General features: G+C 38.1%; 1 protein-coding gene across 1 annotated transcript in view; it reads right to left on the bottom strand.

Moving 5' to 3' along the window:
- Window positions 1-2,723: 2,723 nt before the first annotated feature.
- Window positions 2,724-24,087, bottom strand: part of ALKAL1 (ALK and LTK ligand 1) — a 32,188-nt gene continuing 10,824 nt past the window's right edge. The window contains exons 2-4 of the mRNA XM_069005965.1: window positions 8,988-9,041; window positions 4,959-5,039; window positions 2,724-2,788 (exon numbers count right to left, since the gene is read on the bottom strand). Of these exons, the coding sequence (XP_068862066.1) occupies window positions 2,724-2,788; window positions 4,959-5,039; window positions 8,988-9,041 (200 nt within the window). The remainder of the gene's footprint in view (window positions 2,789-4,958; window positions 5,040-8,987; window positions 9,042-24,087) is intronic.

Genomic DNA, 24,087 nt, shown 5'->3' on the forward strand with positions numbered 1-24,087 from the left:
GAACACTAATGAGTTTTGCCGTGGCAAATCCTCAGCGTCCATGCCAAGAGCTTTAACACATAGTGGTCCGCAGGGAAGTTCCCCATGCGCATAGCCACGTGGATTTCTACATTCTGGGTTTCATCAAATGCTTTTCTTCCATTTGCAGGGATCTGACTTAGGAAATTAAAACAAACCCACCCAAACCTCTAAGAGCTGTAAGGGCAGCAAGTGCCCGGTATCCCAGCGGCTGCCCGGGGCGCGGCGCCGCGTCCCGCCGGACCTCTCCATGGTGCTGAAACATCCCGCCACGGCTCGCGCGACCAGATCCCAGTGGAAGATGGTTGGCTTTCCCCAAACAGAAGTTCTTTTCGAAGAGGAAAAGACCACGTCTCCTTTGTATATCCGGATATTTACAGGCGAGGAAGGAAATTATTCGCATAATAGCACTGCAGCTCTTTTTTTAATGAGGAAAAGGCAGCCTATTTTAGTACTGGCAGGAAAAAGGCTTAAAAATAGCTGTCAGTTCTTCAAGTGAGAGAGCCTCTTTCTTCAAAGCGACCAAGAATCTCCAAGACTCTCTCAGATGTTAAATTTAAAGCAAATTTCCTTTCAGGCAATAGGATCTATGGCCACGTCCTCTCTATGCTACTGTGGGGGTGGTGAGGAAAACAGATCCCCTGTGCCAAAAGATGGAGGAGAAGCAATCAGAGAATCATGCTAGAAATGCAATGTTATTCAGGGATGAACATATGTAACTTCTTTGTTGCACTCCCTGTTAACAGGGAAGAGAGAGTGACTCCTGCCACCTTCAGCCTTCTCAAAAAGAATGTTTTCATTCCAAGAATCAGTGGATAAGAGTAAACATGAAGATCTGAAGATGTCTTATTTATAATGGAAACTATCCACTGTATTTGACGGAGGAACAGGGTGAGGGAGCACAGAGACAGCTGGGAAACACTCCGATCACGGCTCTACTTTTTCCTATAATGTTTTCTCTATTTTTAACAAAGTAGACAGAAAGCCAGCCTAGATACAACTTTAAGTGAACACAGTGCACACGAGCTGCTAGCAAGGCTTACCATTTAAAACCTTCCTTCTCTATTTTTCATGTCTTTGAGTGTATTTTTGGCAGGCAAATTAAAACACCTGGCTTTGCAAATCATAGCAACTTTTAATCCTTTTGTATTTTAAAGATGGAAATAGGATGAGATAGATGCTTCTGTACTGTAGATATGTAGGCAGATCTTTGACTCATTCTCTTGAAAGAAAAAGAAGAAAGATTTTGGAACACAGAAATCTTTCTGAAAGCCCTGATACATGAATCCAGAGGAGTAAATGGATACTGATAAAGGAAAAACAGAGACTAAAAAGCTAAAACTGTAGAAAAAGAGAGAGTGGTGGGATGCTTGAGAAAGCTGAGATTTTAAAAAGAATGCTGAAAAACAAATAGGAATTTAAGCATCTCCCAAAAAAATACTTTTTTTTTTTTTTTTTTTTTTTTTTTTTTAATAGGGCATTCAGAAAAGGATTCCTGCCTTTAGTCATGAAAAGGAGATACAGGCAAAGTGATGAGATGCCTAGTCAGTCTCTGGTTCATTGTCCTTGGTATATTCAAAACCATCTGCAACACCTGGAAATCAAGAGGCCAAAGAGACTGAAAACAGTTTAGAAAAGAGGAAGAGAAAGAAATTATGTCATTTCTTCTCAGAACTGAAATAGTGTCACATTTTTTAAAGCACAGCCACCAAAATGAATCCCACCTCCACTGAGAAATCAAATCAGCTAACACTGACTCATATCCTACTCTTCTTTTCTTATTCTTGATTAGTATGAATTGAAGTCTTGATGCAGGAAGAAGTGACATACACAACTCCCCCAAGCTCCAAACTTGCAGTTTTTGTCAGGAGGAGGTGGTGAAAGGAAACCATCTTTAAAGAAATTTAAATAAATAAAATCCACTGATTTTATACATCTGATTGGTTAATAATAGCAATCAGCGCTTATTTTCAAATTAACCTTTGAAAGTATAACCATCTTATTAATATTCAAACAACAGGAGAAAACAGCTGACTTGGAGATGTTCCTTTTATCAGTGACAATGCTGTTTAATTAACACATTTCACATGCTATTCATAAACAAGAATGGACTGGTTTCTTTCTCAGACTATTTAGTGAAGCCTCTAGCTTTGTCACATCTTTATGCTCAGTTTCCTTCCATCACCATGAAGTGGTATTAACTTTTCAGAAATTCTCAGGAGACAACATGGGAATGAAAAGGGGTCCCAGAAATGAATGAAGTGACAGGTTATCCATGAAGATCGCATTGGTAGACCTGAGACCAAGATATTCTGGTTCTTCCATGGATTAACAACAAAGTTCTCTGCAGAACAGCCTGAAATAAATGTGCTGATGATGTCCTTGGGCATTTTTCTTTCACCAAGCAGACTCCTTCTTGAAATTTTGAACACTGAGAGGCCACCCAGTGCGTAATTATGGACTGCAGTGCCACAAGTGACTTGTAGTTAATTACAGCGGAGCCTCTCAGAAGTATTTGTGCTTCTGTGTATTTCCAGGAGGAACCAGTCAGTTCTGCAATGCCAAAGCTGCACGTTGATACCCTCTGTTAATACCACATTTTTGTATGCACTCCTGATAACAAGGTACAAGTGTGAAGTAAATCACTAGATCATTCAACAAATAAGAAAATGAGTGGGGAAAATGATACTTACATAGCAAACATCCTAGGACTGTGTACACAAAGGGCTCATTGCTAATCTTGTTAGCAACCTTGCACACCTTTTGTAATCTATAAAACAAAATTGCCCACAGTAATAATGAATCTCAGTTGCCAGATACCCTCAAAAAACTGCATAAAATTAAATGTAAAATTTGTACTAGAATTTCAGACACTCTACACAGTGAAACTGTTATCTGATGGAAATTCATGAAATTATGTGTGCAAGAGGTAATATTAGATTGTACTGTAGCACCGTCAGTGCTCTAGAGGAAAAGTGAGTGATGGTAAGAATTAAAATTCTACCAGGCAGTTTCCTCCTAGGATGTGGAAGACCAGGTACAACTCTCAGTTGCACCTGGAGGAATTTAATTCATTAATTGGGAGGCTATTCCAACCATCAGACCATTACATAGTCGGAAGTCAGGCTGTTTCAAGCATTTTATTCCATTTAGTGTTAATATTAATTTAATTCCATATTTTCCATGTTTAAGTACATCTCCCAATCATCAGACTAAAGACACTAAAGTTCCACTTCTAATCTCTCTCTCTTGTGGCCTTAGTTAAAACAACCACTTGGTTCAAGTGGACCCTGAGTCACTGTTATTCTTTCTGGTATTTGCTAACAAGAAATACTTAGGTGTTAATTTCTTCTCTTGCTTGATAAGTATTTCAATAACATTTAATATAAATTGTGCCAAACAGCAAGAAAGTGAGTGCTATCTGGGTTTCAGTTCCTCAGAAAATACCTGTACAATGTATAACCATGTCAGAAGGAGAGGAAATAACTCATCCTCAGACATCCCGTGATGACTAAGATGTCCCCGAAAGAAAATATGAAACCCCTCTAAAGACACAGGAAAAGATCTTGGCTACGATCAGCCTGAGTGCTGGATAAGGTGGAGAAAATTCTGCTGATTTAGCTCTCCTTTTTAGAACAGAACATTTCAGGTGAATGTAACTCATTGTCTGCTTTGGGTTTGCTTGGTGCAAGGAGGAACAAAAACTCTGTTTTGGTTTAAATCACCCTTTTTATTTTACATTTTGCTTTGATAGTTGGACTAAAAGATAAGTTCTTCACACCATTCTGAATCACAGTCTTAACTTTAAGAAAAGCTATTTAATGAGAAGAGAAATAATATGACTGTGTTTCTTAATAAATTAAGTGAAGCACTCGGGCAATACATGAGAGTGCAATTAATATTCGCATGCTCAATAGATACATGCCTTGCCTACTCATCTGTCTACTTAGAAAGCTGTGTGTATATTTTTTGAGGATCAGGCATGGATTCCTACATTCCAGCTTCTGATAAGCCTAAAGGCAAATGGAGATGAGGGCTGCTCCATCCCCCTTCAAATGCTAAATCCTGCTGAGCTATGGTGAGAGAGCATCTCAGCTGCTCATAAACAGTGCTTCTGAGTAATGCAGTCAGAAAGTGCCATTGTTCTTTCATGTTAAATCCTGAAAAGCTTCCAAAGCACCAAACTGGTCCACAGTTTGTGCTTACACATCCCTAATGATATTCACCTTCTCTAATTAAAACATACTGCTTATTTTCCACTCACTTTCATTGAATTGTCCATTGCACTAGACAATGCTGAAGTAACTTCCATTTAAGGAATTTCCATTTTGGTTTGGGGTTTTTGTTTGCTTTTTTATCCATTTTATCCAAGAACACTTCTATTCTTCAGTGTCTCTGACAAAATTATATTCAGGTTGTGTTAAAGCAAAGCTTCTGTAGTCTCACAGAGGAAAGTTGTTTGATGAAAACTGAAAGTATCAATAATAGAATGATGAATCAAATGATTTTTTGTTGTTTAACAGTGAGTATAGAAAATTATCTTCACAAGCTGAAATATACTAAACCCCCAAGATATAACCCTACTACTGAGCATTAAGAGAAGGTAAAGAATGGCTCAGATTTTATCTTATTGCACGAGCAAAGCTAAAGAGAGCAGGAAGAAGAATATGTGTGCCCTCTGCATAAGCATGCCCTATTGTTTCTTTCAGAGTGTAGTTTTCATTTCATTTATTCCAGCATCACTTTGAAGGAACTCCATGATGTTCAGCTGACATCAAGTGCATTCACAGAAAATCTTTATATATCAGAAGACCTTGGGTATGTTTTGTAATGTAGAGCTAAAGTTAAAAAAGGACCAGGACAACAAACACTTAATAGGAAAAGTGGGTTGCTTTTAAACAAGTATCACAGCTAGCACTAAAAGGTACTTTGCTACTTACAGGTTGGTGTTGAGCAGTCCCTTGTGTTGTGATACAGTCGATGAAAGTGCTTGCTACACTCTGAGGAAAATGTGACTGGCCCTGTTTGAAAGTAAGGAGGAGTTAACAACAAGCTCTCAGTGACACTGCTCTGCAGCTTCAATGAATGACAACAACACATAGCATTAAGTTCATTTTTTCTTGGCTAAACTTGCATTTAATCTTTTACTATACCTTAAACAACTATGATGCAACACAAGTAAAATAATGCTAGTGAAATAACAGAAAGAAATTCTGTTGCTGTGCCTTTATGCTCATGACCTGAAAACCAGAAAAATGACATGTAAAAGTGATGGGCTGGTTTAGCCTTGAAATTCCAGTAATTGAAAATTAGCAGTAAAATTTTTTAAGTGGTGAAAAATAGAATGACAATTACAATGGAATTTAGTTTGCTCAACAGTTGTCTGTAGCCTAATGTAGAAGGAATAAAGCACCTGGAATGAGGATACTCTTTCTAAAGATAAATAAAAGCAACATCTTAAGTAAATACGAGTTTCTAATCCCTGGAAAGATTAAGTACTTTTATGTACTAATGCTTTTAATTTGCACATAGATGGTTTATGAAATTCTTAATATACAGTGTGGGTGTTGAGGAAAGAAAAATGACAGCTGAATAACATCTAGGAACCTGATCTCCAGTTAAAATAATCCTAGTAAAAAAGCATACGGATTTGCACAGGGCAGGATGTGCTTCATCTTTGGCAAGGCAAATCCCTGCGTGTCCGGGGTATAGTGGCTGCTCCCTTCACTTATACACTGCCATCTGTTTACATCAATATTTGATAAGAAAGGTGTCTCTGCTCATGGCCAGGCATTTGGAACTAGATGATCTTTACGGTTCCTTACAACCCAAACCATTCTATGGTTCTATTTTTCTATAAAAATATGGCTCAAATGTAACAAGTTTTCCAAGACCCCTTCCAAAACCACTGATGGCCCTGAGAAAGTACTACTGATGGCATTCAAGTTGAAAAGGAGAGCAAAAATGTAATATTTGCATCACGTAACCTGCTTAGCAAGACTATCACTGACAGCTGGGGATGAGTATCCTGTGGTTTGGACAGAAAACATTGACATAAACTGACATTAACTGAGTAAGACTAAATTTCAATCTAAATTTAGCACAAGTAGGAACCCTGAATCAGAATAGCTTGTTTCAAGCAATGCCACAAAATGATCCATATGAAGCAGACTGTGTTGGTTAAGTTTCCTTTCAGAGGCAGACAGGAAGTGTTTCTGGGAAAAAATACTTATTTCATAACTTGGAAGATGGTTTATGAGCCTGGTAAAATACATCAAGCTAATTCTCTCTGGATTGTGAAGCCAAATTGCCATGAGCTCAAGAGAAGATTCCTCTCTAAGACAGTAAACATACTTGAAGGTTAGATATATTTTACACTAGTACATGGATTTCAGTAGATTTTTTCAGCCACAAATAAGCTTTTCAATAAACTGGAAGAGCAGCCTTTGCAAGTCTGAACTGGAATATTGTTGCCATTTTTTTATCTGAGTGAGCAATTAGGCTCGAGGAAAAGTATGTAATTTGAAATTATCCAGCATAAATGGAGACAAAACACTGGCTTTTGTCACTAAATAAATTCCATGTCCCTTCAGATAATATATGGCTTTCCAGCTCTCTTCCCTGTCATCAAAAAATAGGCTGTTAATTTTGTTTGTGCCTTACAAAACACTCTGTGTCGGCTGGATTTCCAAGCTAAATTGATAGATTGCTTTATGACTCACAAGATTATTTATGATTTTTCCTATAGTCAAAGACTGTTACATATGGTTCTTATTTGGCTTTAAAATGTGTCTATTATTCCTGGCATATGAGAAGTGTGCAATAATTTTCTTAACCCTGAAACTGTAAAGATAATGGACTATAATGTTGATTTCAGCTTCTCTCTTTTTTTTTCACTATTAGTTTAGGATGTCCTACTTCTTGAACTAGTAAGGACTATAATCAAACAGTTTAATTAATGAAGGCTACTAGAAGGATTACGATTGGAACAGAATAACAAAACTCAAAGTTCCATTGTATTTTAAGAAAATGCCTAGGTATTACAGGATCTAATAAAGCAATAAAATAAAATAAAATAAAATAAGACAACAGGCAGAAAACTCTATCACTGAAGATCTTAAGATAAAAAAAGAGAAAGAGAGAGAGAGAATGAGATAAACAAAGAGAAAAAGAGAAAGAAAGAAAGAAAGAAAGAAAGAAAGAAAGAAAGAAAGAAAGAAAGAGAAAGAAAGAAAGAAAGAAAGAAAGAAAGAAAGAAAGAAAGAAAGAAAGAAAGAAAGAAAGAAAGAAAGAAAGAAAGAAAGAAAGAAAGAAAGAAAGAAAGAAAGAAAGAAAGAAAGAGAAACAGAGAGAGAAAGAAAGAAAGGAAGATAGGAAGGAAGGAAGAAAGGAAGAAAGGAAGAAAGGAAGAAAGGAAGAAAGGAAGAAAGGAAGACTGACTGTAGGCAGAAATTCTGAGCCAAAAAATAAACTTTCAGTATTTGGGAACGATCCTGCTTTCCTCATTCATTCCAGCTAATGTTACTCAAGTAATTTCAGCAATTTTGATAGAAACTACGCATGCAGAGAAGGACTATTAATTTAATGAAGGGCTCCAGAGAGAGGCCTTCAAGTATTTTTTTTCCCTTTTTCTTTTCTATGATTTACTACTCTCAAAATACCTTCTGTAAAACTCATGGTTGTTTTTTTCCCTGGTTTTGAGTAATGAAACTCATTCCGTATTCATTACTTAGCTTCCCCAGATTCTTCTGTTGAGCTTTTTATGGTAGCTGAGGAGTTTCCAAAGTTAAAAATGAAAAGGAAATGGATTAAGTACTAACATAAACAAATCTTTCTTGTCTGTCCTTCCCAGAAGAATATTCAGTATTGCTGTGCTACATAGCATAGCATAGAAGCTCTATGCTAATTTCTTTCTCATATGGACTGAAAATAGTCAGGTTCACAATTACTGTTGTTTACTGCAAGGGTGAAGGGCCAGCTGGCTCTGGCACAGTTCCTGTAGATGCTGTTAGGTTGCAGTGAGCCATTGGCAGAAAGATCCTTAAAGTTGTGCTTATCCCAAAGTTTTGGGGTACACTTGCCCCATGCAAAAGAGACAAAAAATCCCTTCCTTTCTTGTCAAGGACTGCCTGAACTTTCCAGGAAAGAGGAAATGCATAATTATTTCCAATTCTCTTTTTCATGCTCCAACAGCCAACTATTTCCCTAGCTTTTAGTTTCAATAATTCAAATAACCTTGAAAATCACCAAGAGATTTGCAGTGTCATACTTTGAGACCTTCACTTTTCTGAGTTACAGAACAGCTGGAATTGGAGAGCAAAGATTCAGTGCAAGCACCTTGCCATTAACAACTCTTATTGCATATATTCAGAGGGTACAATATTTTTCTCAGTAGTTACAATACAGTCCCAAAGTTAAATGCATTATACAACTCCACCTCAGTTTTGAAGTACCTGACTGTAATCATCACAAACTTTCATATTTGAAACAGCAAGTTATTTTTATTTTTCATTTACACTAATTTAATCCTTCCTTGTTCTATCTGTTTCCACTATTAAAATAACCATCCACAAGTACACAACATAAGACAGATGCAAAAAAACTTCCCTGATTTGGTGAAAACTTACTTGGTCACAAAGGTCTGTTTCTTAAAGATATGTGCAGTCCAATGAGAAGTTCTAAATTTAGTGAATGTGAAACTAAATATGGAAAGCACAATAGGAGGATAAAAGTTAAATGCTGACTTTTAAATAATGTTTTCACTTACCACCTGTTAAAAGTTATTTTAGACTAGATAATTCAGTTGATTATTCAATAAAACTAGTTCTTCAACAATTCCTAGCTCTAAAATATGGACATTTAACTTTAGAAATGTTAATATTGGTGTTGAGTCTCAAAAAAGTTAATGGTGTGACACTTGTAGCTACTTAGAATATGCACGTGTAGGAAAACACAAGCAGCTTCCTTACCTGTAAAATGTTTTATGAACTTGTCTTTTAGACTGGAATCTCTTGGAAAAATTTCTGAGGAGAGAAGAAAAAAAAATTATTTATGTAGCCTAGGAATTACAATAAAAGCCCTGAAAGCATACTATGTCAAGATGTCTGATGAACAAACAGCTTCCCAATCTAACTATGGAATTAATTTCATAGTTGGGGGAGGGTGGGTGGGTATGTAAACAACATTATGAAGTATTTCAGGTAATTCCCAGATGAATACCATATGGTCATCCTATAATGCACCATCATTTTCTGACAATTATTTCTGCACATCTTAGGTCTGAGTGGGGCTGTAAGTATAGAAAGACCACAAAAATATAAATACATTTTCATGTTATGACAAGTATGTAAGTACCTGAACAAATTACGTAAAATAAGTAGATAAATACAAACCAAATACCATTTTTGGGGTTTTGAAATAACAAGTACCTGAAAAGTCTCCTACAAACCACCTGAAGTAGACACAGGCCATGGATATTTTCATTGCACTATTAGCAAAAAATGGTCCTCCTCTCCTGTGAAAACTGCTGTGAATTTTAAAATAGTCCCTTTCCATTTATGGTATTTTTTTTCCATAAAGTGCAAGAGAGTAGGAGTCTCAGAATAAACAAATAATCACAAAGAACAGAAAATGGAGCTAACACAAAAAAATAAAGTTACTTTTTCTTTCCCCTTTTTTTTCCAATGGGATGCTGCTTCTGGCTTACAGCAGAAACTTTTGATGCAAGTAAATATCCTCAGTACCAACACACCTCCCCCCAGTATCATGAATTTTCCACTGAAAAACTAGTACAAAATTTTGGGGTACCCACAGCTATTACTGCAGACAGTAAAAAGTTGCCTGTTATGTCAAATTCAAAGAACCTTCTCTGGCTGTTATACAAGGAACATGACTAACTTGCAGCATTAGGACCTGCAGTTAAATATATTTATTCACTAAGAACATTTCTTTACATCTAAAGTAATTTTAAATCTTTGTATTCTCCTACATTTTTTTTTTTCAGTTCCCCATCTGAATTAAAATTTAGCTCAGAAGAGAGCAAGTTCCCTCTCATACTAAAGGAAGATGCTGGTTATCTGCCAAGATAAATTCTTACCACTGGCTTTAGGCAGTTTCTCAGAGGTCACATGGGTGTATTTTTAGGCTGGGATTTTAAGCTAAAATGCCCAAGTCTTACTGCAACTCATCAAGGTTAGGAAATCTACTTTACTTAAGATTCCTTAAAAATATCAGTTTTAACTAATTTCTTTCCTTATTGCAGAAGAAATGCCACCCCTTCTCCAATAAACAGTATTTTACTGAAAAGAAATGTCAGGTAGTTTAAAATTATATAGAATGAAGGCTATAAAAAGGCAAAATAGGGAAACAGTTGGTGCGAGTTTTGAATGAGATGCTGCAAGTTGACAATTACTGATGAATAACCACAGCCTGGTGAAGGACAGGCTAGGACCTGACCGTTCTTGCTCAAAGAACATTTAGACACAAACACTTGCAAAGTACATAGAATTTCCTATGGGAACAGTAGCTGCCTTTCGCCCCATAAAATTCTCTATTTGCCCCGTAAAATTCTTTAGGAAAAGCCTGTATACAGCCAAAACCCCACCCTTTTAATGGCCAGATGGTGAAACAGGAGGACAGATTTGATGCTCCGGCGAGGAGCTGTGCATTGCAAGCGTAAGATTGCAGCTGTAGCTGCGTTGGTAAGCCTGAGAAGGAGCACTGCAGAGCCTGCTTTCCACGAGTAACCCACACTGGCCCAGGGTTCACACCAGCCCAGCCTCGCCTGCCCCAACAGGGAAATCTAGGTCAGTCGTGTGTTGAAAAGCAGCCGAATGACACTGCCTGCGTGCCTGCTGCTCCCTGCTGCGGCGGCTGTCCCTGCGGGCAGCAATCAGCTTTGCACCGTGTGCCCCTGGCTCGCTTCCTTCGAGCGCATTTGCCGGGTAAAACTCACTCAGCGAGCCCCCAGCCCTGCACAAAAACAACCTAAGCTCATTTGTATAAGAATCACGGGCAGTACAGGTTACTGGAATGCTTCTGGCTCTAGTGGCAGAGGCAACTCCCCCTAAACGATGAATTGGCCAACACAAGCACAGCGTAGCCAAACCCTCTGTCTGTATACAGCTTCGAGGCTGAGGTCTCAAAGGACTTAGCATTTCAATCCAACTAATGAACATCTTCTTTGAATAGAATATGTGTCACTGACTCCTGATCACACTGCAGCCAGAAGCAGGATACCAAGTCCATACAGAATGCTTCTATAAAGCACTGAAAAATCATCAGGAAAAAGCCCTGAACTAGCTTTTTCTGGCTTCTAATAAATTCTTAGTTACTCCAGTTACTCTTAGTTACTCCAGTAACTAAGTAAGTTACTCCTAATTTACTTAGTTACTTCATGTGTTATCTATCACCTATTAAGATGTCCATTCTCACAACAAAGGTTCATATTCTCACAACGCGAGTCATATTCCTTTGGCATATAAATTTCACAAAAGAAAAGCAAAAGCGTTAATATAATAAGAAAGATTGGCAAAGTATTACCAAAATCAAAACACTTCAAAGTCACACTGGGCAAAACTAAAAAAGGAACAGGAAAATGAAAAAATAAAATGTTTTAAGTGTGAAACTCACATGAGAGGGAAATATTGAGTGGAGAGAGGTTATGCAATTCATTTTTGCCTCAAGACCATTTTACACAACTGTAAAATACAACCAGCATATACCCTATGGGATATAGTAACACTGGTTTTAATCACCTGGGAGAATATTTATACTGTGGCATTCTTGGGCCCAGGGTTACAAAGTCTGCACTGCCCACCACAGAGTACATCTGAGTTAAAAGGCACTTGAGCTATTGACCCTGTGTTCATCCTGGGCATAATCTCAGTTTATAATCATAAATAACCTTAGTTCAAGGATTTATTTCTTATTAGGGCCTCTGTGTGTATCCTTAGATATTTACTAATCTGGGGCAGAATGCTGCTGGTCCTACACACTTCCACAGACAGTGCTGGCCATGAGCAACTATTAAATGGTGCTAAAACAGATTTGCTACTGGATCTTCTGTCTCAAATAGTAGGAATATTTATGGTAAACTCTAGGGACAAGACAAATTTAGAGGGTTTTCCAGCTCTGCTTTACAGACAGAATGGTTAAGCTTATAATGCAAAGTTGGTTCTAAAGCAATCCGTACTGTTAGCTTTATCAAGCTGTGACATTTCACAGAAGATCTCATGGCTTCAGGTAAAAGGTGACTTGATCTGCCTAAGTTTTATCCCAGCTGGGGTAAATGGGATGATGGGGAGAGCTAGCAAGGTCTGAGCTAAGAATCAGTAAGCAACAGCTGATCCGCCTCTCCTCTCTGAGTTTGTTATAAACTTTCCAAAGTTGATTTAACCACTGCTGTAAAGCTAATTCCCTAGAAAATTATTCTTTCAGTTGTTATTCAGCAGCTGACAGGAATGTTTAATTTTTCACTAATTTGGGTGAAATTACAAAGAGGAAGGAGATTAAATAAACCACGGCCTGGTCTCAAGCTTGTCCTCAGCTTGCAACTCAAGGTATTGTTGCTCCACCTTCAGTGGGTCTTTTCACCTTTCTGTGCCTTCAGTTTCTCTGCGTTTTGTCTGTTTAGACTGCAAGGCTGTGACAGCAGGTGCTGATTTTTACCCTGTGTTTGCACTGCCTCCAGTATCATGTCACCATTATTGTGCCAGGAGAATTCATGTCCTGATGGAGTATAAATAAAAAGAACTGTGATTGCAGCCCTGAAGTAAGCCAACTCCACACAATAGTTTGTTGACTTGGGACATAAAACCTCCACATCCTCAGGCAAAAAAAATCAAGATCTCCATTAGTTTATGCTCCCAACAGGCAACTTCTCTATATTTTTATTTTATTCTGAGAATTAGAGTCCATCAGACAGAAAAAAGTGCACCACTGCTGGGCCAATCAGAAATGGTGGTAGCACCTCTGTGATAACATATTTAAGAAGAAAATAAAAAGAAGTTATTGCACAGATGTAACTGCAGCCAGAGAGGAGCAGATTGAGAACATGTGAGAGGAACAGCTCCGCAGGCACTAAGGTCAGTGGAGAAGGAGGAGGAGGTGCTCCATGTTCTGGAGCCGAGATTCCTCTGCAGCTGGTGCAGACCATGGTGAGACCATGGTGAGGCAGCTGTGCCCTTACAGCCCATGAAAGTCCAGGGAGATGCAGAAATCCACCTGCAGCCCATGGAGGAGCCCCACAACAGAGCAGGTGGATGCCTGAGAGGAAGCTGTGAACCTGTGCGAGGCCCATGATGGAGCAGAGCCCTGGCAAGGATCTGCAGACCCATGGAGAGAGAAGACCAAGCTAGAGCACATTTCCTGGCAGGATTTATGACCCCATGGGCAGCCCACACTAGAGCAGCCTGTCCCTGAAGGACTGCACCCCATGAAAGAGTGGCCCAACTAGCAGCAGTTTGTGGAGAACTGTTCCCCATGAGATGGGCTCCAGCTGGAGAAGTTCATGAAGAACTGTCTCCTGTGGGAAGGATACCATGCTGGAGCAGCAGCAGAAACAACATGCTATGAACTGATCTAATATCCATTCCCTGTCTCCCTCTGCCACTGTGGGTGAGGAGGTAGAGCTGAGAAGGAGTGAGGAGTGGGGGGAAGGTGTTTTTAAGGTCTTACTTACTTCTCATTATCCTGCCCTGGTTTTGTTAGTAATAAATTCAATTAATATCTTTAATTAGAGCCTGTTTTGCCTGTGACAGTATTTGGTGAGTGATATCTCCTGGTCCTTATCCCAACTCACAAACCTTCATTTTATTTTCTCTCCCCTGTCCAGTTGAAGAGTGAAGCGATGGAGTGGCATTGGTAGGTGTCTGGCATTGAGCCAGAGTCAACCCACTACAGTTGTGCATATTCTTCTTTCTATCTGTGAGATGGCAGAAGAAAATTGTCAGCAGTAAGATGCAGCTGACTTTTCTACTATAAATCCAGATGCAGGCTTCCAAAATGTTTTGGCATGAAAATAGCATGTGGGGTTTGGTTTTTGGTTTTGTTTTGTTTTTAGAAAAGAACATTTCATGTCATGAAACTGCTTACAACACAGTATTAGCAGAGTTTTAAATAAATGTGACATTTTAAAGGACAAGACTCTCTAAAGTTTCAACTTATACAAAGGCTATATTTGTTCATAGTATACAAATAAATCTTGCTGTGGTTGAAATATCATGCTCCCACAAATATTGGAACACTGTCAGCAAAACTGTCTTGAATACTTACACAGACAAGTCACATTTATTTGGATGGATCTTTCCTTTACTACAAATTCTCCACCATGCCTAAAGATAGCAACTCCTGCCTACTGTGACAATACCACAAGGTGAAATACTAGGAGGAGGTTTGTATGCTTTCAACAATGTCAAGATGGTTTAGTTAGCACAGAAAATAAAATGTTTGGTAATAAAAGTGATAATAAAATCTTTCAAATGTAAATTCATAAAGAATTTTATAAGTTCCCAGAAGAATTGAAGCAACAGAGATGAAATTCAACAAGAACAAGAGAATAATACCCAAGTAAAGTGATATGCTAGGAAGATGACTGAATAGAATGACATTACAATGCCAGGATGAAAGTATCCTCAGCATGATTGTCCTAAATATAAGTGAAATCCTACAAAAACAGTGTTTAAAAAAAACCCCAACATATAATCAAAAACCTTAATGTCCCAAAACATCCTTTCTCTGCATGACTCAATCTATACACGTAAGTATTCCTACGAATTTTAGAAATAGATGTACTTCCTCAGTTTAAAAATATTGTAAAAAGGGTTTTGCCCAAAATAGAAAACAGTGGAAAGAGCAAAGATAAGGCATCCTAGTAGAGAAAAAATGTTCATTTGATAAGAATGCGTGGAGTAAAGCACAGGTGTTTGACTACAGTGTTATACTTGAGAATTGCATGATAAAATACCCTGTGAATAAATGGAGCATGAAGTGTGTGCTCAGAGCTCTGACCTGGGTATTACTGCTAGAGGTAGACAGAAATATGTGGTCACCACTGTGGGCAGTTGTCACAGGGAATTGATCCCAATCCCTGGCTGGGGCACTTTCCACACTGTGGTTTCACAGTGCTTGGGAGAGCAGCTCCTAGCACAGCCCTCAGCAGCAGAAGATATTAAGCATAGCTGAATCAATTAGCATACACTTCTTTCTTCAGTACCCCAACCAACTAAAAGGTCTTAACTTCCTCCTCTCATTATTATTCTTTGGCTGTGACCAGATTGCACAAAACTCTTACTTCTGGGGCCAGGGCTAGACAAAGTCCTTACCTGAAAAACTGAGGACTTCCAGCAGCTTTGGCTAGGCTGGAAATGCAATTTTTTCTATACTGCTATGCCATTGCTACCAGAATGGGATTACTTTTTGTTCTGTAGACAATAGCCCTATTAATATAGATTGAAATGTTTCTCTGGTTCCTCATGTGGTGTCTGAAACAGCACAGAAACAGAGTATGTACTTCTTTGTTGAAAAATGTGTGATAGTTTTATTCCCTACTAAGAGACCACCAATTGATTCTGAGGTCCTTAAGAGTGCTCAAAATCCTTAGGATGAATTTGTGGTTGTATTACGACTCAGTTCACAGAGTAATAGATTTAATGTTTTTCTTATTGCAGTCTCCCACAGAGAGGGGAAAAAAAAACCCTTTGCTTTGTGCAACAAGGAGCAACTCCTTCCATCATTACTAATCATAAATCATTAAACATTTTATATAATTTGTGTTAGAAATAACTGCTATAAGAGAAAATATCTAGTTAAATGATGGAATTTAATTCTCTTAGACTACTCATCTGCGATTTCTACTACACAAACTGCATTTCTGCTTTTGTTTTGTTCTTTTTCTTCGTTTTCCACAATTAAGTTTATGATAATTTCTAATTGTCTTAGTAATTTTTTTGTTTATATACCCCCACTCCAACTCACATACCCTGCTTTCCCCCACTAGATCTGCAATTCATTCCTTCAGACAACGGAAAATACCTATTTCTGTGTGCAGTATTCCGAGAACTCACTGTGTTACTACACACACAGTTCCCACTTACTGAATACTTTTGTTTTGAGACTTTGATGTGTACATACTGAGCATAGATGGAAAATGAGTCAATGCTCCAGACAGACACATTCCTTTCTGGCTATAATATTGGTGTTTGAAATTCAACTTACCAGATTCCTCCAAGTGCTGTGTAATGAGGATTACAATAAATTAGCAATATTTTTTTCATTTTCTATCACTTTCTACTCTAGCAAGTAAAGAATTATCTAGTATCTCAGTATTTGCTGGGGAAGAAAAAGCCTCAGATAAGTCTCTAAATCAAAACTTCTTGGATTCACAGAGGTAAGAGTGTCTGCTCAAGAGAAATTCCTAAATTAATATATAACTGCATACCACTGCCATCTACTGAATGTAGAACATGCTGAAAGTACCCATGCATACCTCCTTGCTCTGAGAGCAGAGTTTACCAGGCTACCCATTACCCTGCCTAATGGGAGCCCTTTAAGTTCCTACAATACAAAGTGTACTCCAGAGCTTAAGGGTTACACAGAGTGCAATTAAGAATTCATAATTAATGACTTGGTCAATTTATCCTCTCAAAGAGTAGACATAAACAGTATTCTAATCTCTCTGGACTTAACTGCTGTTCATACAAATTATAACTTTATTTATAGAGAATATTTGGAAGGCACATTGCGATATATAATTGTACCTCATTATTCAAGTCCTAAAATGCTAGTTCTGCTCCCATGTCTGATAAGTGCTTCCACATTTAATTTTTTGTCCAGGCTGAAACAGGGCTTGTAAGGATACTTAAACCAGTGACTTAACATTTACTTTCCTTGGTATTCATTCCATTAATATTTTTCTGATGTGAGCACGGCAAATAATATTTTTTAAATGCAGATTAACTGATATATCTTCAAATTCTCCCAACTTTAGATATGAACACAATATCTAGTCTTGTACATACAGAATTTTAAGTTTTTATTCTGGAATATTCACCAGGAACTCGAGTAATGAAGTGGGCTGTGACATCAGGCAGTTTAGAAGTACAACAGAACGACCCCAAAGAGAAAGACTAAAAGGGTCTGCTTTCATAATGGTTGATGGAGTTTACCATGTCAGTCACCACTGTCAAGAGTATTACATTAAAAAAATCACTGTTGTTATTAACTGTGCTAAAGATGAGTGTAAAAGGAAGCACTAGCTTCCAAAATCACAGTCTGGCATTTAGTCACGATTTCTATTTTTGTCCTCTCTTTGCTCTAGTCAACCATTCATTCTTATCCCAGAACGTCTACTCATGTATGTCCCGTCTCTCCCACTCACCCTTCTAAGTCCCATCTCCATCAGCTGCTCCCTTAAACCCAGGGGGATTAATGTCCACAGGGCATACAAGAGTGTAGCTGCAATCAGTTTGGTTCTACCAAAATTGCTGTATTGCAAATACTGAACATTTTAAAAAATGGGTGAATTATTGTACAAAGGGATTCCTAAAACTGACAAAAAACTCAGATAAGGACACCTACAAGTGGTAGTAAAATGTGAAAATGAGCATATTAAAAACATACAGAGAGCAAAGGCATACAGCTTTCCCAGTTCAGCACGCTTAGTTTTTTGTCTGTAGATCTATGTTTATATGTCCTCATAAAATTTGTTTGATGGATTGACATCTGCACACTACAGATGTGAATAGATTTGGAGTATTTCAAATTTCTCATTATTCACCTTTTGCTTGGAATGGAATATTTGGTATTTCTTTTAAGATTTCTAAATATAGTCTTGAAATTTTATTTGAAGTGCTGCCTTTTTACAGTGACCAGAGACAAATTCCACTCTCACTGATGGTTGTATACTCCCTCTCACTCATCAACACCCCATTAATGTAACTGCAAGAGAATTATGCAAGGCATTTTTTACCCAAATAGTTTTCAGCTGTCCTGTTATGACAGAGACCTTCAGGGGGATACCAAGAAAACAGATGACAAATGTGAGACACTTAATTTCAGTTGGATTAATGAAATTTATTTGAGCAATGGTGCAGTAAACTTTATCAACGCTGTTATAAATAGTACGAAAGATTCTGCACATACTATTATATAAATAGTAACACAAAAGATGGGACTCAAATCTTTCTTCAAGAATATAGGGGTGCTTATTTATTTCTAATAACTGATAAACAGGCAAGACAAGTCTTACATTAGCTAGGCACATTCCATTTCTTTGGAAAAGGTTATGAACAAGATTCTCAGATGTGCTTCCTGAAATAGCAGATAGCTGGATTCAACAAATACAATAGGTTTCCGCCAAATTATTCGAAGTGTGAAATACCAATTTTAATTCAAAATAACTATCTCAGTTATGATTTATGTTCTATCATCCCCATTGGGTTATGGCCTATGAACACCTAAGAGGGATAATTTCTCCTTAAATCCCTACTACTACCTCTCTCCTGGAGTCCTTCTGATTAAATGCTACATCTAAACTAAAAATGATGCAAGCTTGTAAACCATGAGCCAAAACATGTTCTTAAACCTTGAGAAGAAATATATTTATTTGCTACAGTGTTTTATCCTAACTTCCCTATTCTTTGTTTACTGCAAATCATTAAATGGAGTCATTTTCAGAACTAATTCAATTTACTTACTACTAGATTACAAAGCAGTACATGGGATTAGAAATTAAAGTCTCAAACTCCTTGCCACATTTCTGGCAAATCTGTAAGTAACATCCTACTGATTCAGCTAGTTTTTATGAAAAAAGTGGCCATGATCCGGGCCCTTTTTGGATGTTTCAGACTGTAAAACATCACTGTTTTTAGGAAAAGCAAATGAACTTTGGTGTACATCATGAGACAGATAACTTTTAAAGCAGTCCATTTTTTTCAAGTTTCTCTTTCTGAAGCACCAGAGCCACAATTGTGTTGCTGTCTCAGAAGGCGTTATGTGCTCATTTGTATTCTAAATTTATATTCTAAATTTGTGCTCATTTGTATTCTAAATTTTCTTCACTGCTGCAGTTTTCTCTCCATTCATCTGTGGTAGAAAATGAATGAAGTCCTTTTTGAGAAAACAAGACCCTTAGTCCTGTAATCCTTGTACCTCTCTATTAAACATCACAGGACACAGTGAGAGCAGATTGCCCTGGCCAAGGATGCTGTGCTATTGCAGCTACTATCATGGCAGTCTTGCCAGCACTGTCCATCCCAAGCACAATCTATGGGAAACCTGCCTTCTTTCATGCAAGTGGAGGGAGGTGAAGTGACACGAAGTCCGCTGAGACAAACTTTTGTCTCCAGGGTTTTCTATGCTTCAGGTGAAATCAGTTTTTCAACAGAAACTTTCACAAAACCAAATAATTAAGAGTAAACAAAGCAAACACATACTGATTTTACTTGACTTTGCTCTTTTTCATTTTATTGTGCTGCTAATTGGAAAGAGTACAGAAGTTCTTTCCTTTCCCAACTTTCTGACTTGAAGTCCAATGACCATCTTTGAGATACCACAACTGTTCATGTAGTCTCAGTTCCCCACTCTCTGTGATGGACAATACCATATTGTTCAAAAGTAAAAGCACCTGTAATAGTACGAGGGCAGAGACTGGAAAATTCATCCAGATGTAAGAGAACCAAAGTAGGAGAAACAGGCATAGGAGCATTTGGTGTTAATCTTGTATCACTTGGAGCACTTTCAGTGGATACAAGACACATTCCTACCTTTACTCATACCAACGTCAATCCTTCAGAAGCTATGGAGGAAAACTATTTTTAACCAAGGCCCTTCAGTAGCCTTAGAAGCAGAAAAGGTTGACTTGCAATCAGAGGAGGATGATACGGATCTGTTCACATCCGTGGTAAGGACCCAGACTGATACTTCCCCAACTCTTGCCCGTCCCTGCCCTACTCTTGCCAAGCCATTGCCCTTTGCCTTCTCCCCTCCCCTGTGCCCTGCTTGCCCTCCACACCTTGTCTGGACTCTGCTGAGCTGCGAGTGGGAACAGAGAGTGACAGGAATAGTTCACAATCATTGCTATGAAGACAACTAACGGCATGAACAGTAATTCCAGGGAGGCCTTCCCACCTCAGCAGAGCAATGACTATTTACGGCCTGAAAGGGCTTGCCAACATCCAGTTCAACATCCTCTTAAGGGCAACAGATTATCCCTAGAGTTGGCTCCTCCAAGACTGGGCACTGAACTGTGGGAAGGACATAACCTGAGGCTGGAGGGAGCTAACTCATTCAAGCTACAGAAGAAACATTTAATCATGTCTGAAGTGTCAGGATAGGTGGACAGGGAATGGGGAGGATAGTTTTGCCTGCTGTGACCTATCCAGGTTTTTTAACACTGGAAATATTATGCTCCTCCTCTTCCCCTCAAACTTTGATTTTTCTTTGATTAATTCACCATTTGTGAAGGAAATGTAATTGATCACTGAGTGCTTAAGACACTAATTTCTCAGAAAAAGAAATCACAGCTCACTTTTGGTGAAAAGACTGCTGTAACGGTATTATCATCATCATGAACTTGAAGAAGCTGAGCCCTAGCTACAGTATGAATGCAAAACCCAGCACCTAAAAACTGCCCTATCTAAATCAGACTATTTCCCATAGTATCTTCCAAGTATGTCCAGAAATATGATACTAAATAATTTCTCTATGCTCTGTTCCTTTACAACGTACTCAGTTACATGCTGTACCAAGTCATTCATCATCCAGACAGCATTTGTACAAATATATGTCAGTCTGTTAATTGGCTGTAGATGTTTCCAAACACTTTTCTTTCTGTCACGTCTACCAGTATTTAACCTTGTCACTAGTACTATGTGAAGGATCTTAGCCAGGTAATAGAAATGCACGTCAATTGTACATGTGAAGCCTTCTCCCAAAACCATCCTATTCTTCATAAATGTAAGATTGTCAGTCAGCTCCAAGAAATATAATTCTGGTTGCAACTAAAAATTCCTTTCAAGTTTTCAGGTGCTACTGTCCTTATTTGGATAGTTTTCTCACTTCTGTAAAGCCTTCATGATTAAATATTGGCTTTTATTTGTTTTTTTTTATTATTTTTAAAAGAGAATTTTAAAATACTAAAGAAAGCATTCATTAATGTGTAATGGTGAGATTAATAAAAAGTTTTCTCCTTTTATTCATAAAAGTAACAAATATCTCTTACATGTTCATTACAAGAAAAAAAAAAATCTCTATGAAGTTGTAAGTCTTTCAAAACTACAATTTCCCAAGGGGATATTTATAAGCTAATGTCTTTGAGCTGGGGCATGGGTCTAGTTCCCAAACTGGCAGAGCTGTATTGCAGGACTACAATAAAGGGAGGAAAATACAGATATATCTTGATGTATGTCTTTGAGATTGGTATCTGTCAAAAACCACTGTCTGAACCTGGAGTCCCAGTTTCCATGGTCAGTCACAGAAGCCACTGTTTGAATGTCAAATTTTGGAATAAAAACAAAGAGCAGCTAAGGAAATGCATTCTGTTTAGATTCTTAGCTTTTTCCTATACAATAAACCACGAAGCAGTTGTGTAGAAGCAGCTCTATGGATTCCCAGCTGGTACAATTATTCTAGGAGCTTGTGTACTCTCAAATAACACATTTTTGAGGACAGAAAAACACTGGAAAGAGAGTATGCCCTGATTCTGCTCTCTTGGATTTCAACAGGAGCAAAACCAGGTCTTCAATCTGTGTGTAATTCACATGATCTACTTAGCTAAACAATTAAGTCACAGCTCTGACATCTGATATTTATTTTAAGTTCTTTGAGCCAGATTCTCTTTTCTGAGCCAACCCTTTTTTCTGTTCTGGTGGCACATAGGCTATAACAACCATGGATTTTCCCAGCTGGAGATTCCCTCAGCATGAATAAGTCTTTACCTGTCTGGCAAAATCAGCTTTCATGTTATTTCCTCCTCTATTGCAGCCTCTGAATCTTTACCATACTCTTATGAGAAAGAGTGAATTCCTGGGCCTGGGCTACAGCCCTCATCACTGTGCTTCAAATATCCTTAGCCTGTATACTTGCCTCTTCAAATTAAACCTATATGGTTAATTTTAAATAATCCTTAGGTTACTGTAACTGAAGTAAAAGCACAGTCTGCTCTGATTCTCCTTCTGTGGTATTTCAGAAGACACAACTGAGGATCCTTCCAAGGCATGTTACCAATGAGATACCGCAGAAGCTCTGAACCCATGAACTCTGTGTCACTTCTATCTGTGCAGGCCATGCTTAATAATTTAACCACAGTGCAAGGTCATCTCTAAAGAAAAGACCATCAATCATGCATGCCAACTTCCCTCTCTCCACTCCAAGAGAGGAGAGGCTGCATGAAAGGATAACCTGAAGACAGGTTCAACTGAAAAATTCCACACAATCTGAAAAGAGTGTTTTTCAACCACTGCCTGAGTGGGGAACCTTATGGCTCCTTCTACATTATTGTAATGGATGCATCCAATGAGAAGAACCTTAAGTGAGACTAGTTTAATGGAGATGAAAAAAATCAGGATGCAGTTTAACACTGCTCTTATTTGAGTTCTTTAACCAACAATGCAGTGTGGAACTGATCTGCTGGGAAAGGTGAATGCTCATGGGGGGACTGCCTCCTACGTGCACTGTGGGAAGTAATAGAACAATGCTAAGACATTGTGAAGGTACCACCAATTCTTCAAACTTCATCCACGTCTTTGAATAGGTTCAGACTGTCAAGGAACTAGTCAAGGATCTGACTCCAGCCTCAAGATGAGATGCACTCACACCCTAACCCCTCATGCCTGTGCTCTTTTTTGATTAACTGAAACCTGGAGCTCTCCACAAGTATATGCTGGCACATAGTGTAGGCCACAGCTCTTCCCCAGTGGCACATGGTGGCCTCCGTGTAACAAACAGATATTTTCACATTATAGACTCTGCCTTGGACAGCTGAAGAGTCATTCATTTCAGAGGCAACTGGAAACTGGTAGCAAACTGGTTTACCAAATAGGAAAAAGAAAAAAAAGAAGTGTGGAAACTGTGGTTTCTAAGAAGAAACTAAAGGTCTGCTTGAGCATCCCACTTATTTTGTTGTATGCCCTTTAGCTACCATATAGTTGTGCCCCACTTCTGGGGAGAATTCTATTCTAAGGTGTGAGTTCCAATGAACTCTTAAAATATTCACTAAACAGCTACCTACCACATTTGTCTTCCAAGCACAATATAATGGTCCAACAAAGTAGGCTCACAGCTTCATGGGCTGAGATTGTTGGCCAAGGAAATGAGTCAGCTTGGGAGGTAAACAACATCAAAGAGAGCAACATTCAGAATGCAGCAGCCTCTTCTGATCCAATGCTTTTTAATCAGCCACTTTCCAATAATTCATTAAGACTTGAACAAAGAGATTGAAACATTGGCTTCTCCTAGGGCTTCAGTCAAGCGTAACAAAATTATAACAGGATGTATTTACAAGGTTGGATATCTTGAACTCAGCTGTAATTATGTGTATTAGTAATTCTTCAATGGCTGCTCAGAAAGCATATTTGTATTAGTTAATCCTTGCCTGTGGAGACCCTTATATTAGCTTGGCAAAAGAACATTAAGAAGGATGGATTTCTTTTTTTCCCTCTCAGCAAATCCCTATTTCCATTAGAAAATGCTGTGAGATCAAGAAATAAGCCAAATGTAGTGTATATGGTTACTTTTTTGCTATTGCTATTAGCGATCACTTTAGAAAACAGTTAAAACTAGAATGGATAAGGGTCTAGGTCAACATATTCTGTTGTTTTCATTTGAAGTATAAAAACTTATTTAACAACTATACTTTGCATTATGAGATTCTGGAACAGCACCACACACATACAGATTAGCACTATGTGCATACTTCACCTTTTTTCTTTTCTCCTCTGTCAGAAATGTGAACATGGAAAACACTAAAACATATATTTATTTTGTCCAAACTGGCACAAAAAGTAAAGAAAAAAATCTCAAAACTATTACAGATCTGATGTATGACTTTATGCAAAAGACCCCTCTTTTTTT

Source organism: Aphelocoma coerulescens, chromosome 2 (genome assembly GCF_041296385.1).
Source record: "Aphelocoma coerulescens isolate FSJ_1873_10779 chromosome 2, UR_Acoe_1.0, whole genome shotgun sequence".
NCBI classification, from domain to species: domain Eukaryota; kingdom Metazoa; phylum Chordata; class Aves; order Passeriformes; family Corvidae; genus Aphelocoma; species Aphelocoma coerulescens.